We start from the raw sequence: 16,148 nt of genomic DNA on the forward strand, positions 1-16,148 counted from the left end.
ATGATCCCCATCCCCCCATCTCTGAGGACTGATGCAGTGTTTTCCCCCATGCTCATGAAGAGGGCGAGATCATGTCAGTCTTAGGGACTCAGAACTGTCTTATGCAGCAAATAACTCACAGACTGGAGGTAACAGTGCCCCACTCTAAATTCAGATACAAATATGAGAACAAAAATAACAACAATAACGCTCGTTAATATATATCAAGCATTCACTATATGCAAGGATTGGGCTTTGACAATTGGCCTTTCTTTTTAGCCATCTAAAATGTGTTGCAGCCACTATTAAATTGTAAACCCTTATCATTTCTTAGGATGTGATACTGGATTGGAATCCTAATTATTCTGAGGACCGAGATTCAGAGAAGGTGGTGAGATTGACGTCTACACAGAGAGCTGGAAGTATTGAGGGAATAGGACTGAGGGGGATGCAGGATGGAGGGGACCAGAGAAGGAAGGAAGAAAGAGGAGAGGCTGCTTTTAATTCTGGGCACAATATAAAGTAAGAAAACTGTTATTTAAACAAACAAGCCCATGACATCCAACTGAAGATTTTCTTTTAAACCCATCTTCTTAGAAGGACATATATTTATTCCAATTGCTGGAGACATTTTTGTAACTTTTAGTTATTGGCTTTGGAGACTGTGGCCTATTTTTTCTGAATATTCTTAGCATTTGAAGACGGATTTGCTTTTTTGAAATGACCAAAAGGCGTTTGGATACAGGTTTGTTGAACTAGATGTGTAAGGAAGAATCTATACTTTATACTTTCTGGCCAAATAGTTCTTGTAACTTTAAGAGATAAGACTGATGGTCTCTGTGACCAGCAAAATTACTTAAAATGCATTTCCAGTGGGGAATTCTGAGCACGCTTTGAGAGTTGCTAACATTGTTGGAAGGTGTTGCCCAAGGTGAACGATCAGGTGATCTCTAGGTCCAGGTCGTTACCCGGATGGCCATTCTCACTTTAGAGTCATAGTTAACAGGTTCCTTTGCAGTGAATTCCTGATTCCTCACCCCTGGATAATAGGGCCCCAAAGAGGGAAAAGTAATAATCAGGGGTTATTTCTTCCAATACTTTCAGGTGCTGGTTTAGGATACTTTGACTGAATAAGTGTCATCACATGAATTCCAGCATTCATCGTGTGGTTTGTTTTCCAGACTAATGGAACCGCTCAGTGAATGACAACGCTTTACTCCAACACATATGACAAATTTTAAATAATTGCCTTTCATAAGTTTTTAACCTTTTTACACTTGCCACAATGGTTAAAAATTATAAACAGCCTATGGAAATCAGACCTGTTAAGATATTTGTTAGATGCTTTCCGAATTCCACTTGAGTTACTGCAATTCAGAATAAATAGACTTCTAAAGAAATAACTGATGTAGTAAATGTAAATGCTGAGAAGTTTTAAAACAATCACGGCAGCACTGAGGAAATGAAAATACGAAAGGGCTCAGCCTGTTAAAAACAGGGTAGCTTGAAAATCTAACCCTAACAGATTTATCCGAGAACTTGATTAACACACATAAGTTCCTAGAAAGACTCGGAAAATTGGATCTAAGTGGAATGTAGTGAATATATATTCTGCCTAAGAGAGAATGAGTGTTTTACTTGTTAGATCTTTTTTCATCTCGGCAATGATGAAAATCCTAAATGGGGTTTAAATCGTATTTTCTAATTTTAGAAGCATCATACATTACTTGTAGATAACTTGGAAATTTTTTTTTAAAAAAGTAAAATCATTAATACTTTTACTACCCAAAGAGAACCACTGTTAATATTTTGTTAGCTATTTTGGTGGTTTTTTTCATGCATACTTTACATGCTCAAGGGTATATTATTTATACAATTGTATACCCTGAGCTTTTTCACTTGATATTTTAAAATATTTTCCCATATCGTGAAAAACTCTTGGACATCTTTTTTGATAGCACGTATTCAATAGTATTGTCATTATCTGGATTCGAGTGTATCTAAAAAGTGTTTGAGTACTTACTGTGTGCTGGGGACGATGCTCTATTACAGACAAAACACGAGCAGTTCTTGACTTCACAGAACTGACAGGCAAGCAAATATACTGTTGTTTGCTTGGCCATTTCCCTATAATTAGATGTTAGGATGATTTCCAGTTGATCACTATTATAGATAGTGCTGGGATGAAAGGCTTAGAGTGTTGACTGGGCATAGGTGTTGGAGTCACAGAAAGACAAGTCAGGATTCTGCCTCTCTTACTCGTGAAGTCCGTGACTGTGTGCACGTCCCTCAACCTTTCTAAGCCTCAGCCTCCCTATCTGGGCTATAGGCATAATAGCACCACCCTTAGAAAGTTATTGTGCAGATTAAATGAGATAATGCATGTAAAATGCTTTTCACAGTGTACCAAGAACTCAGTTATTCTTATTAATTAATTAATTAATTAATTAATTTATAGGCTGCCTTGAGTCTTAGTTGTGGCACGGGGGATCTTTATTGAGGCACGCAGGATCCTTTCTCGTTGCAGTGTGTAGGCTCTTTGTTGTGGTGCGCGGGCTACTCTCTAGCTGTGGAGTGTGGTTTTTCTCTTCTCTAGTTGTGGCGTGTGGGTTCCAGAGCGCGTGGGCTCTGTAGTTGGTGGCAGTGCAGGCAGTAGTTGAGGTGCACGAGCTCAGTAGTTGTGGCACTCGGGCTTTAGTTGCTCTGCGGCATGTGGGATCTTAGTTCTCTGACCAGGGATTGAACCTGCGTCCCCTGCATTGTAAGGCGGCTTCTTTACCACTGGACCACCAGGGAAGTCCCTCAGTTATTCTTGACAATAGCAGGAGTAGTAATATTCTCTTTGTGCATAAAGCTTAATTGGCATTTTGGTTTATCTTAATTTGTAATTATATATCTTATTTTTTAAAAAAGAGAAACCTTTCTCACTTAACATCAGATGAAAGAAGGTATAAATTGCATGTGATGATAGGCGGGTCTTTGTGTAAAAATCCCCCCAATTTTCCACTGGGGGTATCCCTGGTGTTCCAGAATAGACTTTCTTGTAGCTCAGTGTAGCAACAATACTCTCTGGGGGAATTTACTAAGGGTCTCATAGTCACGGTGGAGTACTAACTTAGAATGCTCTTTTTTCAGCATGCAACTGCCATGGCCACGCCATCGACTGTTACTATGATCCAGAAGTTGAGAGGCAGCAGGCAAGCTTGAATAGCCAAGGCATCTATGCAGGTGGAGGGGTCTGCATTGACTGTCAGGTGAGGCACTGTTTAAGTCAAAGTGAATGTGTCACAGTAGGAAATGAACACTCAGTAAGCCCTGCTCTAAAAAGATGTCAAGAAAGTGATATGCAATTCTAAGGATTTTCTGACACCCTTTCTCCACTTCTGTACACAGAAGGCTTGGTTAGCTGGATGTAATTTAGGGAAAATGGACTGAGGCATGTTTGTCCAAACTCCATTGATTAGATTCTTCTTTTGGGTCTTTGCCTAAATGGAGGGGAGAATTCCTGGCTGTCATCCTGACTGCTACCCATCTTATATTAGAAAGGCTCTAATATAGGAGGGCAAAGAGGCATCAACTTCAGTGCTGACTCTAAATCCTATTTTCAAATGGATTCTGAATCTAGAGGAAGTATATCATGATAAATTAATGATGTCTGCTGTTGACACTAAATAAGAAAAATGGATTTTTCATCCCTCCTATAAGGACGATTGGGTTCACTGGAATTTAGGTAAGAGGAGTGTATGGCAGGGGAGGGTATATGTACATCTGCCTTGAGATATTCATTAAAACTTGTGTAAAATGTTCACGAGTTTGGTCTATATTGCCATTCTGTCTTGTGTGCTTTTAGAGTGATGTTTTGTTAGCGTTGCCAGTAAGCAGGCACTCGTTACGTGAGATGCCCATTTATGTGGGACCAGGGCTACACACCCTTAGAGAGACCCACCATTCTCCACCTGTCTGCCACTCCACACATTTTGTATCATGTGTCACCACAGTTAATTAAAATACAAGTAAATATAAGTCATAGGTTTGTTACCAATCACAGGGTTTCACGGATAAGTGAAAGATCCCAGGATCTTCTTAAAGCTATGCATTACAAGACCTTCAGGTGATTTGCGTGCACGTTAAAGTTACAGAAGCACTGGACTGTCTGCAATCTGATGAAGGGTATTTATGAAAACCCTACAACTAACATCATATAGGTGATGAAATATTGAACTCTTTTCTTCTAAAGATTGGGAACAAGGAAGGATGCTTGCTTTCACCACTTTTGTGAAACAGTGTCCTGGAGGTCCTAACCTCTGCATAAGACAAGAAAAAGAAACAAAAGGTGTTAAGATTGGAAAGGAAGAAGTAGAACTGTTTCTATTTGTAGATGACATGATTCTTTATGTAAAAAAGCCTAAGGAATGTACAAAATAATTACTAGAACTAATTGAATTTAGTAACATTGCAGGATACAATGATAATATAGAAAAACCAGCTATATATACTAGTAGCAAACAATAGGAAAATGAAATTAAAATTCAATTAAAAATAGTAACAAAGAACATAAAATGCTTAGGAATAAATTTAGCAAAAGACATGCAAGACCTCTATATTAAAGCTAAAAAAACTTTTCTGAGAGAAATCTAGGAAGACTAAATAAATAAATAAAATAAATAAATAAATCTAGGAAGACTAAATAAATAAATGTAATATATTTGTGGATTGGAAGATTCAGTATTATTAAGATACCAGTTCTCCCCAAATTGCTCTACAGAGTTAATGCAGGTTCTTTTTTTTTAAAGAAGTTGACAAGTGGATTCTAAAATTTATATGGTTATGTAAACGACCTAGAATATCCAAAGCCATCTTGAAGAAACAGAATAAAATTGGAGGACTTATATTATCTCACTTCAAGATTAACTATAAAGTTACAGTAATGAAAACATGGTGCTATTGACATAAGACTAGAAGAATAGATCAGTGTAGCAGAACAGGGAGCACAGAAACAGACTCACACGTGGACATTTTATTTTATTTTATTAATTTATTTTATTTTATTTATTTTTGGCTGCGTTGGGTCTTCGTTGCTGCCTGCAGGCTTTCTCTAGTTGTAGCGAGCAGGGGCTACTCTTCGTTGCGGTGCACGGGCTTCTCTTTGCGATGACTTCTCTTGTTGCAGAGCACGGGCTCTAGGTGCGCGGGCTTCAGTAGTTGTGGCTCGTGGGCTCTAGAGCGCAGGCTCAGTAGTTGTGGTGCACAGGATTAGTTGCTCTATGGCATGTGGTATCCTCCCGGACCAGGGCTTGAACCCATGTCCCCTGCATTGGCAGGAGGATTATTAACGACTGCGCCACCAGGGAAACCCCTGGACATTTTATTTTTGATAAAAGTACCAAAGCAATCCAGTGACAGGGGATGGGGAGAGAAAAGTCCTTTCAACAAATGGTTCTGGCGTAACTGGATTTATATGGGAAGAAAATTCACTCGGACCCCGACCTCAAATCATACACAGAAACTAAATTGATATGGATCAGACCTAAAGTAAAGTTAAAGCTTTTGAGAAAAATATAGGCAGATATCTTTGTGATTCGAGGATGGACAAAGTTTTCTTAGCTCATAGAAAGCAATAACCATGAAAAACTGACAAATTAGACTTCATCAAAATTAAACACTTCTGCTCACAAAAGACACTGAAGAAAATGAATAGGCAAGCCATGAATAGGGAGAAAATATTCAGAAAACATAAATCTGACAAATGGTTGGCATCCAGGATACACAATATAAAGAACTCCCGCAGCTCAATAATGAAAAGACAAATAACCCAATACAACTGAAAACGACTTGAATAGCCACTTCACAAAAGTGGATGTATGAATGGCCGATAAGCATACAACAAAGGGCTTAACATCATGAGTCATCAGAGAAATGTAAATTAGAGTTACACTGACTTACCCCCAATTTTGGTGAAGATGTGGAGCAACCATACCTATCATGCATTCATTGTTGGTGTGAGTGAAAAGTGGTGCAATCACCTTGGGAAAATATCTGGCAGTTTTTAAAATATAGTTAAACATACACCTACACCATGACTCACAAATTCCATGCTTAGGCGTTTATCCATGAGAAATGGAAATGTGTGTTTACAAAAAGTTCATAGCAGCTCTATGCACAATAGCCCCAAACTGGAAATAGCCCTGGTGTCCTTCAGAAGTCGAATGGAGGAACACACTGTGGCATATTTACACAGTGGAATACCAACGGGCAGTAGGAAGCAACAAACTGTTGATGGTGCAACAACGTGCAAGAATCTTAACAGCATCGTGTTAAGTGAAAAAAGCCTTCCCAGAAAGAATACCGATAGTATGAAGACCATTTAGATGAAATTTTGGAACAGGCAAAACTAATCAATAGTGGAGGGCTTCCCTGGTGGCGCAGTGGTTGAGAGCCCGCCTGCCGATGCAGGGGACACAGGTTCGTGCCCCAGTCTGGGAAGCTGCCACATGCCGCGGAGCGGCGGGGCCCGTGAGAGGCCGCAACAGTGAGAGGCCCGCGTACCGCCAAAAAAAAAAAAAAAAAATAGTGGAAAAAATCAGAACTGTGGTTGACTGTCAGAGCTGGTGGTGAGGATTGACTGGGAAGAGGCATGGGGACACTTTCAGGGGTGGTAACATTGTTCTGTATCTAGATAGACATCTGGGTTTCACAGGTATATGCATTTGTTATAACTCAGTGAATGTACAAGAGTTTTGCCCTTGTGTATAAATTTTATACCAAAAGAAAAAAAACTATGAACAAACATTAAACTCCAGTTAATTATATGCATACCTTTAGCTATGCATATAATTAACTGGAGTTATTATAATAACAGTTAATATAAATAGCTAAAGTATATAGAGGATGGTAACTGATATCTGCAATTTATTTTGAAATGCATAAATAAGATGGATTAATGGATGGATAGAAGAATGAGTAGATGGATAATTATGTGAAAAAACAAGTGTAGTAAAATGTTAATGGTACACTCTAGTAGACGGGGTATAGGTGTTTATTGTGAAATTTGAACTTTTTGGTCATAAAATATTGGGGGAAAGAGCAATGAAGGAAGGCAAGGAGCACAACATTTTTGGATTGACTCCTCGATTCCTTTCTGTTTGATAAAATATTGTTGCTCTTAATGAAGGTTGAAGATTACCCATGTTATTGTAGATGATGCTGGAAGATACTTTATCTCCATTAACTAAAACAGAGTCTTTAGCTTCTTCCATGGAGACACGACTTCTAATCTAAGTCTTGAACTATTTGTGTCCCTAATGTGTTCGTCTCACTATTTCCAAACTGTTTGTTTTTCTCTCTCTTTCACACTCACATACACACACCACACAAAGCTAAGAGATGGAATCAAGAAACAGACGGAGCACATATGGCTACGTTCCCTTCTGCAACAAATCCTACAAAATGACAGGAAAGATACCAAACAAGCAAAATACTCTCTCCTTCCAGAATCCACAATAGCATGCAAAATAAGAAAGAGTGTTATCAACAGACCAGCAGTTTAAAAGATTCCTGAAAGATAGAAAGCAGAAACAGATACATGCAGGAGAACACAGCTGTGATTATTGGAACAATTTGGAGGTACTCCAAGAGGCAACAGATAGAAGAAATTAACTGTGGAGCTACATTTAAACCTATAAAACATTATTGAAGTTTATAAAAGAAGACCTATATGGAAAGGCATAATATGTTTCCAGACTCGGTATTATAAATATACCATTTTTTCGAAACCAATCTATAAATTCAGTGCAATTTCAATCAGATTTTTAATGAAGATAGACAGACTGTTTCTAAAATTCTTATCGATAAAAGAATATGTCTATGAGAATAGACAAGTAGCTTAGAAAAGATGAACAATGACGGGAGAAATTTGTCTTGCGAGATATCAAAATATACCGTGAATCTGTATAAATGGAGTGTGGGCTCAGTGCAGGGATAGATAGTTCAATAGAACCTAATAGAGAATTTAGAAACAAATTCATGCAGATATTAAAATTTGGTTTGTGGTAAAATTGGCATTTCTGATGAAAGAGAAAGATGGATAGGACATAAATGATGTTGAATAATTGGCTCTTCATTTGGGAAGAAAATGTAACCCTATCTTCTGCCATATACAGAGGGACATGGGGAGTCTTGCACAGGAAGGGAGGAGAACGGGTGCAGCTACAGCAGGGCAGATGGTTTGGTGAGCTACATGGTGATGCGTCAAGATGAAATTTGAGTTTGCTGGTAGAACACGCATACCGTACAGCAAGGTCTGCCTATCAGAAACCCAGCTGCCTTAGTCACTTCTGGCCGTTATAACAAATATACCATAGACTGGGTAGCTTACACAATAAACAGTTATTTCTCGTAGTTCTGGAGGCTGTGAAGTTCAAGATCAAGGTGCCAGCACATCCAGTGTCTGGTGAGAGCCCTCTTTCTGGCTGGCTGATGGCCATTGTCTTGTATTCTCACATGGAGGAGAGAGAGAGAAAGGAAGGAAGCTCTCGCTGTCTCTTCTTATAAGGGCACTAATCCCATCATGAGGGCTCCATCCTCATGATCTGATTACCTCCCCAGGCCCCATCTCCAAATACATTGGGGATTAGGCTTCCACAAATGAACTTGGGGGGAATACAAACATTTATTCCATAGCACCAGCTAACATGACTGTTTCCTGCCTTTTCTGTGCAGTGCTGGTAATGGGAGAATGATGAAATCTCTGCCATCAGTCTGGGCAGGTGACAGGAAGTGGGAACATCACAGGCAGGCTGGGCCTGCCAAGCAGCCAGCATGTAAGAGCCAGATCGTTATCCTTCAGGGCACGTGGTTGTCAGAGGTGGCTGTTTTCTCACGTGGTATTGATTTCGCTTTTGTTTCTTGGATTTACTATTTTAAGTGTTGGTTTGGGGGTATGTGACATTTTAAATAGGGTGGTCCGTTCTCTGGGATATGGCATTTGAGTAAAGACCTGAAAGAAGTGAGAGAATGGACCAGGCATCTGTCTGGGGGACAGCTTTCCACGTGGAGGGGACAGCAGGGCAAAGGGCCTTGAGAGGGAACAAGGGGCCTGCGTGGCTGGAGGGGAGTGAGCAGGGCTAGATGCGTCAGAGAGGTCACAGAGGCCAGATCACTTTGACCTTCAGATGGAATATCGGATGGGGTCTTCCCAGGAGAGTGTGGCCAACGAGTGGACTAGCCCCTAGTCTCGTTTTACTTGAGGTTCACGGAAGTAGAAGTCAGCACCAGTGTTGTAGGTGTGGTCAAGGAATTGAGGGAAAGAGAGAGAGTCAGAGAGAGATGGAGTTTAACTGAAGATTGAAAAGCATGTAGGAAAAGTTTTGCTTGGAGGAATTAGGACCTGAGAATGATCAGAGCAGGGCCTGAGGTTTCTAGGTGGGCGTTCCTTAGAAAGCCTCTCTAGATGGTGCCAAGGGAAAAGGAGTAGGTGGGGGTGGGCTACCTCCTGCACAGATCCCATCGGTGCCCACCCCACTCTTTAGCTTGGGCAACGGAGGCTTTCTCATCTCGTGTTGTGTCGTACATATGCAAATTCAGACGCCCACTCCTCCCGGCAAGAGTGCTTCCTAGGTACCTCCAACGTTGAAACCTGGAGCCACTACTGTCCTTGAGTCTCCTTCTGGTATTGGTCCAACCATGACCTTGGTGTCCATGGATAAGTGGTGTATCTTGCCCTCAGGTGGTGCGGGTCCTAGAGAACCACCCAAAACCTGAAGGCAAGCTACAGGTATTCTTAGGGTGATTTGTTGCTGTTCTTTGTGTTTTAAAAATATAACTTCTTTGTGGCAGGTGCTTCATTAGACAAACCTTGTGGTAAAGGGGAGAACCCAGGGTACCCACTTGAGAGAACTTTTTCTCATTTCCCACTCCAGTGGGAAAAAAATTGGGAGCCAAGGTTAACCTGATGTCCTCTGTGTATTATAAGCCACAGTGGCAAACAACAGAGTTGAGAGGTTCGTTGGCATTTGATGGAAGAGAGGGTGGACTACAGCTGTTTGCTGTTTGTCCAAGATGTTTATGCATGTAAACCTTAGGTCAGAGAAGTGGCCAGTATGGTTTTAGACCTCACTGTTAACGTGAATTCAGATTTTAGCCCGCAGGACAAGGAGTGGTAATAAATAAAAGCCTGTAATTAATAAAATCATCTAAAAGGGTAGAGGATACAGAAAGGGGCTTTGTTCTCCTCTCTGTGTTTCTATGCAGACTCCTTTTAAGTCAGTGTGTTATATTTGTTCTTTTTAACTTCCTATTGCCTTTCCTTTCATTAGCGAAAGAACACTGTCCTTCTAATTGTTTCCAAATTGGAGAGAGAGAGAGAGAGGTGGAATTGAGCTAGACCCATGGTATATAGTTCTTGGAAACTGATGATGCGTGTCGGGTAATTTGATCTTTTCTGGCAATTACAAGGATTAGCCATGAAATATGAAAGGCTGCCTTGTATTGTACTTTCAAATGAGCTCTGTGTATGAACCACATGCCTACATTTTCTATTCCCGTAGCAGAAATGTTTGGGAAATGGTTTCAGACTAAAGCACAGATAAAATTTTGGAATGACGAGAGAAAGGGATCTGTACATGCAGTTTTTTCCAAAATTGGAGAAGATAAAAATACACACATAACCCTTTATCCCTTGGGTTAAACCTAAGGGTGATTTATGATCCATTCATCGCTACTGAAGGAAGCTGTGAAGAGTGGTCCTCTGGAATTTTTGCTCACTCAAATGTCAGGTGCTTCATTAAGTGGTAGAGAGGAAAACTTGGGTTGTCCAGTTCATCGAACTTACCCTCATTTCCTCTTCCAATGGGAAAGAGAATTCCAGAGCCAAGTTCAAGCCAGTGTCCTGTGGTAAATCTTGGAGATTCAAGGTCAAGTTCAGTGCTTTTTGTTTTTGATGACTTTTACTTTACATTTGTGTACAACAGAATTATTTCTCTGGTTGAATAGCACTCTCCCCCCTAAGTTTCTTTTGTTTCTTTCTAGCATAACACAGCTGGTGTAAACTGTGAAAAGTGTGCTAAGGGCTATTACCGCCCTTACGGCGTTCCGGTCCATGCCCCCGACGGCTGCATCCGTAAGTTTCATTCCAACTTGGTGTGTCTTAACTTCAGGGAGGTCATCGGGCTAAATTCTGATTGGCTAGTAATTCCCTTAGTTTTCTCTCTCCATATTATTGGTTCTACTCCTTACTAGCTGTGTGACTTCAGGCAGTTACATAGTCTCTCCGAGAATCAGATTTCATATATATAAATGGAAATGATAATCTAGTCTCTAAGAGTAAATGAAATGCAGTCAAAACCACCTAGGAAAATACTGAGCATTGGGCTTGGCGCATACTAGGCCTGCAACAAATGTTTTCTGTTGTTTTGACATGTTTCTATGATCTCCAGTAATTTTAAATTTCATCAGAATTAGACTCAAGGCAACATAGTAATGATTTCACAAGGATGTAATAATAGTCATAATATTCAAAATAGTTATGATTTATTGAGCACTTGCTATATACAAGGCATGGCCTAAATAATTTCACAAATGTCTTATCTAATTATCATAACAAACTTAAGATAATGTGTTATTAGTCTCATTTTTAGATATCGAGAAATCAAATGGTCTGAGCAGTTAAATATTTTGGCCAGGTGAGAGAACTACTAACTGGTAGGTCCAGGGTATAGTTCATATCTGTCTAGCACTGCTGTAACGTACCACTTCCATTATACAGAAAAATGCCACTGTTTTTTTTTTTTCTGTGGAATTATCAGTTGTAGATCAGATTATAGACTTTGTTCTGCATGTGTATTTTATTTGGTTCTTTTATGTTCTCTCGCTATTGCAGTTAGAAAACAGTTCCAGTCCTGAAATTGGCTTCTGTGCCCACCTTCCCCCCCCAAATTCATTCATCATATCATTAATGTTTGAGAGCATCAAAATCCAAAGAATGTGTAAACTCTGATTTGTTCCTCTGTAGGGCATCTTAGTTATTAAAAGTGTGTCCTTGTTTTCCCTCGCTTTTCCACATCCTCCTATGAAGTATGCCCATGAGTTATCTTGTGCCCACAAAGAATAAGCTTTGGCAAAGGAAAACAGGACATCGTGAATAAACTCATGCCTTCCTAGGAGCCTGTTTTCCATCACTTTTCTCGTTTCTTTCTTCATCACTGAAGTGGTCTCATGGAGATACTAGAGGCTTAGCATAAAGAACCCACAGGACACATAAATCCTAAACAAATTAAGCAAAGGACACCAGGAGAAGCCAGGCCAGGGGGTTGCTTGGCGCTCACGACTTCTCCAGCCTCCCAGTTCCTCACAGGACAGGGACTCAGCTGAGCTATGACAGTTTTTGCTGTCCAAGGTGAGGACTTTTGCCAGGTCAAGGGGAGCTCCCAAGTGAGGGGGTTCCCGAGTGTTTTACACCCAAGTGTGTCCCCCTGGAATGCAAACCCAATAGTCGGACTGGTTGCAAAAACTGCCTTCAGTAAGCTGTATCACTTGATTCGAACATTTGGATTACGGGCACGATCTTGCTGTGCTGTGCACAGATCATATATCAATGTCTAGGCATATCCCACACTTGTGTCCACATCACAGCTGTGTAATGACGACCACTCTGTGGACATTCACAGTTGGCTCATAGCCGGGAGAGGCTGTGCCCAACCGCCCTGCCAGGAGCCCCAGCATGTGCCCACCCAGCCCCTCCGGTGGTGGCTTGTGCAGGGTTGCCCCCTACACGGTGCACTGGGCGGTGCTCAACGGAATAAACCACATCCTTGAGAACTTCTCAGTGTGACGCTCCTTAAAGCTTGTCTCTGAGGGTCCACGGGGTTCAGTCAATGCAAACCGTCAACCAGGTGTGAAGTGGAAAACAGGCTGTGCCCTTCCAAGAATCCCCGGAAACCAATGATGAAGAAGTAAACATGGCCTGAGAAGGGTTAGGACATATTTGCCCTAAGAGGTGCAGTGAAGGACGGACTCCTTGGGATTTCTCTTAGCCTGCAGCTGTCACCCCGACCACGCCGAGGACTGTCAGCAGGGCTTGGGCCGCTGCACCTGCAGGCCCAACTTCCGCGGGGACCACTGTGAGGAGTGTGCGGCTGGCTACCACCATTTCCCGATTTGCTCCAGTAAGTCCCAGCTGCGGAAGGAGAGGCCCGGCTTCTCGGCGCTGACCTGGGCTTTGTGCATCGACCCCTGAGTGCATGGCAGGCATGGGGCAGAGGGGTGGTAGAGGGACAGAAATAGGGCCAGGAAGGTTCTATTTGTGTGAAAATGTTCCCCAAAGTTGGGAACAGTACATTTTTATAAGTATGTTTTATAGTGTTATTTATCTCCAAAGTGTTAGGCTGTACCATAGACATTACCATCTCAGCAGGTCAAAGGGTCAGATAGTGGCAGTTTCAACGTAATAGTAATCCACGTGTGGGGTTTTCCTTCGTAAACCTAGGGTAAATGTCGCGGGCTTCCAGATGTTCGCGTGCGCACATCTGGAAGTGCGTGTTGTAGTTCCGGTGGCCGGGGGGATATGTCTGTTCTCTCCCACTGTACAGTAGAGCCCTCACCTTATCCCACTGCCGTGATCTACGAGAACATCTCAGCATCTTGGAGAGATACATACGTGTCTGTTAGAAACAGCGTAGAACGTGGAGCAGGGGAGCGTGTGAAGTCAGCTGTGCAGACTGTTCCAAGAGCCGTGGCCCTATTTGTTCTGCAGTTAGTGTAAAAACTGGACTTTGGGGTCAGGACGGAGAAACACGGTCTCAGGAAGAGGCTACCCCATTGCTGCGTTAGTTCTTGCCCATTCCCACCTCACAACTCTGCCATCCCTGGAAAAGCATGTTGAGTTGTGGGGCTCTGTGGACAGGATGTGCGCGTGTCCTGGCTCCCACCTGCTGTCCCAGGGTCATTGTTAAACGAACACCCACTTCCACTGTCAAGTGTCCCAGTTTGGAGGATGAATTACATGATCATCTTAAAGTTAAAGGAACCAGTTTTTAAGCCCAAACATAGTGACACTGAATCAGGGCTCAATCAGTTTAGAATCTATAATGATTGGATAGAGGCTGAGCAGAAATTGCGTTTTCATAAGCAAAGTTTTAGGGAAAAAGACTTGAAAGAAAACATTTTTAAAAAGCTAGTCTCGATGTTACATGAAAAAACAATAAAGATACTAAAGAAGTCCAGCTCAGCCCTGCTAGACTGGGACTTAGCTATTGTGAGCATGAAATATCCATTTCTGTTCATTAATATACAAATCAGAATGTCTGACCATCCTGGTTTTATTACTAGATGCATTTTAAGTGTAGCAACATTTCCTTTCTTTCAGTTAGTTTCCACATGCTGCTTTCACTAAGTCAGAGAGGGCATTTTCCTAGGTAATGCAATTTAATGTTTTACTTTACTGTCTCCTTAATCATCCTTCTCTGTATTTTTTGATAAACTATTTTTTCTAGGAATTCCCGTTTTTCCTATTTCTACTCCAAGTCCAGAAGATCCAGTAGCTGGAGATATAAAAGGCAAGTAACTTCTCTTTTGGTTTAACTTCAGTGAAGATGTTATGCTCCATATCCCTTTTCTACTTCCTGTGCACATGGCTATGTCCAAGTTCAAGTCATCCTCATGGGACCATGGTGGTGCCTTGCAGGTGTGTCGTATTTGGGTTTTTTTTTTTTTTTTTTTTTTTGCAGTACGCGGGCCTCTCACTGCTGTGGCCTCTCCCGTTGCGGAGCACAGGCTCCGGACGCGCAGGCTCAGCGTGTATGGCTCACGGGCCGAGCCGCTCCGCGGCATGTGGCATCTTCCCGGACCGGGGCACGAACCCGTGTCCCCTGCATCGGCAGGCGGACTCTCAACCACTGCGCCACCAGGGAAGCCCAGGTGTGTCGTATTTGGGCTTCTCACCTCCCATCATTCTCTACTCCAGTCTGTCCTTTGCAATGGCACCGCCTGATGGAGACCAAGAAGAGTTTTTAGATTGTATGTTGCTAGATTGCTCAAGAACCTTCAGTAGCAGTCGGTTGCCCGCTGCGTTATTTGGTTCTCCATAAAGGGACTCTGAGAAAGGAATTGAGTGCAAGTAGTTCATTTGGGAGGTGACACCAGGAAACATCAGTAAGGGAGTGAGTCCGAGACTGACGGGAACCCTTATGAAGGTGCGTTAGCAGGCAGCCCTGGAGCTGCAGCCCTCTGAGCAGCTCTGGGAGGCAGCAGAGAACTTGCTCAGCGTTATCCCAACGGAACGGATAACTTCAGTCACCTGATGTGCATGGAGGGCTACCTCTGGGGCATTAACTTTCTGGGCCCGGCCTACCAGAAAAACACCCAGTGAAGAGAGTGGCAGGGGTATGCAGGAGGCAGCCTTTGGGGTGGAGAGGTGCTGCACCTACCTAATCCCGGATTCTGCAAGTATTTTATGACCACCTGCTATGTGCATAGCACTGTTCTGGCTGCTGGGGACTTAGTGAAACGAATTTCCCAACTCTCCTGGAGCTTATATTTCAGTCGGGGGTGGGGGTGACTCCTACAATAACACATTTAATATACAAACAAGTAAAATCACTAATGTGATAGATTATGATATGCAGGGTTGTGTCCTGCACAAGGTGTTACTTTTAAATGGGAGTCATCCACATTGTAGGTGTAAATTAACCCATATGAGAGTATTCCAGGCCTTTGGGTTCGATTCTGGAGCTGTGAGCAGTTCGCTGTGTGAACCCACAGTGGTGCTCACAGGGACACACACGCTCAGAAGGGCACGGCACATTGCATGCACACAGTCCACGACCATCTGGGTCAGGCTTGGGTAACCTACCTGGTCTCGTCCCCCAAGATGGGGAAAGGCCTGATGGTCACGTGCTCATCTCACTGGGAGCACATGGACCCCTCTTCCTGGTGCGTCCGGAGTGTGAGTGGGCAGGGAAGGGGCACTGGTGGCCAGACAAGAACATGGTCTCTGGAGGGCCATCCTTGGTCAAGGAATTCAGGTTCTACAACAGTATATTAGCTCTGGGTGCGTTGGCCATCAGTGCTGTGGAATAAATAAGGCCGAGAGAGAGAGGGTAGGAATGTGAGGTTTGTACATGTAAGTAGGTTGTCAGGGAAGCCCTCCCTGAAGAGATGATTAAGCAGGGTCGTCA

At 42.4% G+C, this 16,148-nt stretch overlaps 1 protein-coding gene across 10 annotated transcripts in view; it reads left to right on the forward strand.

Annotated features, from left to right (window-relative positions):
* The window catches only part of LAMA3 (laminin subunit alpha 3), a 241,787-nt gene that overhangs the window by 63,405 nt on the left and 162,234 nt on the right, over positions 1-16,148 (forward strand). For all 10 annotated transcript variants that reach the window (XR_004521554.2, XR_004521553.2, XR_012325354.1 and 7 more), the window contains exons 8-11: positions 3,115-3,233; positions 11,005-11,095; positions 13,008-13,139; positions 14,466-14,528. Coding sequence is in view for 7 of the 10 variants with exons in the window: in XM_033837630.2 (XP_033693521.1) it covers positions 3,115-3,233; positions 11,005-11,095; positions 13,008-13,139; positions 14,466-14,528 (405 nt within the window). In the remaining 3 variants the exon portion in view is untranslated. The remainder of the gene's footprint in view (positions 1-3,114; positions 3,234-11,004; positions 11,096-13,007; positions 13,140-14,465; positions 14,529-16,148) is intronic.

This window comes from Tursiops truncatus, chromosome 13 (assembly GCF_011762595.2).
Source record: "Tursiops truncatus isolate mTurTru1 chromosome 13, mTurTru1.mat.Y, whole genome shotgun sequence".
In the NCBI taxonomy this organism is placed as follows: domain Eukaryota; kingdom Metazoa; phylum Chordata; class Mammalia; order Artiodactyla; family Delphinidae; genus Tursiops; species Tursiops truncatus.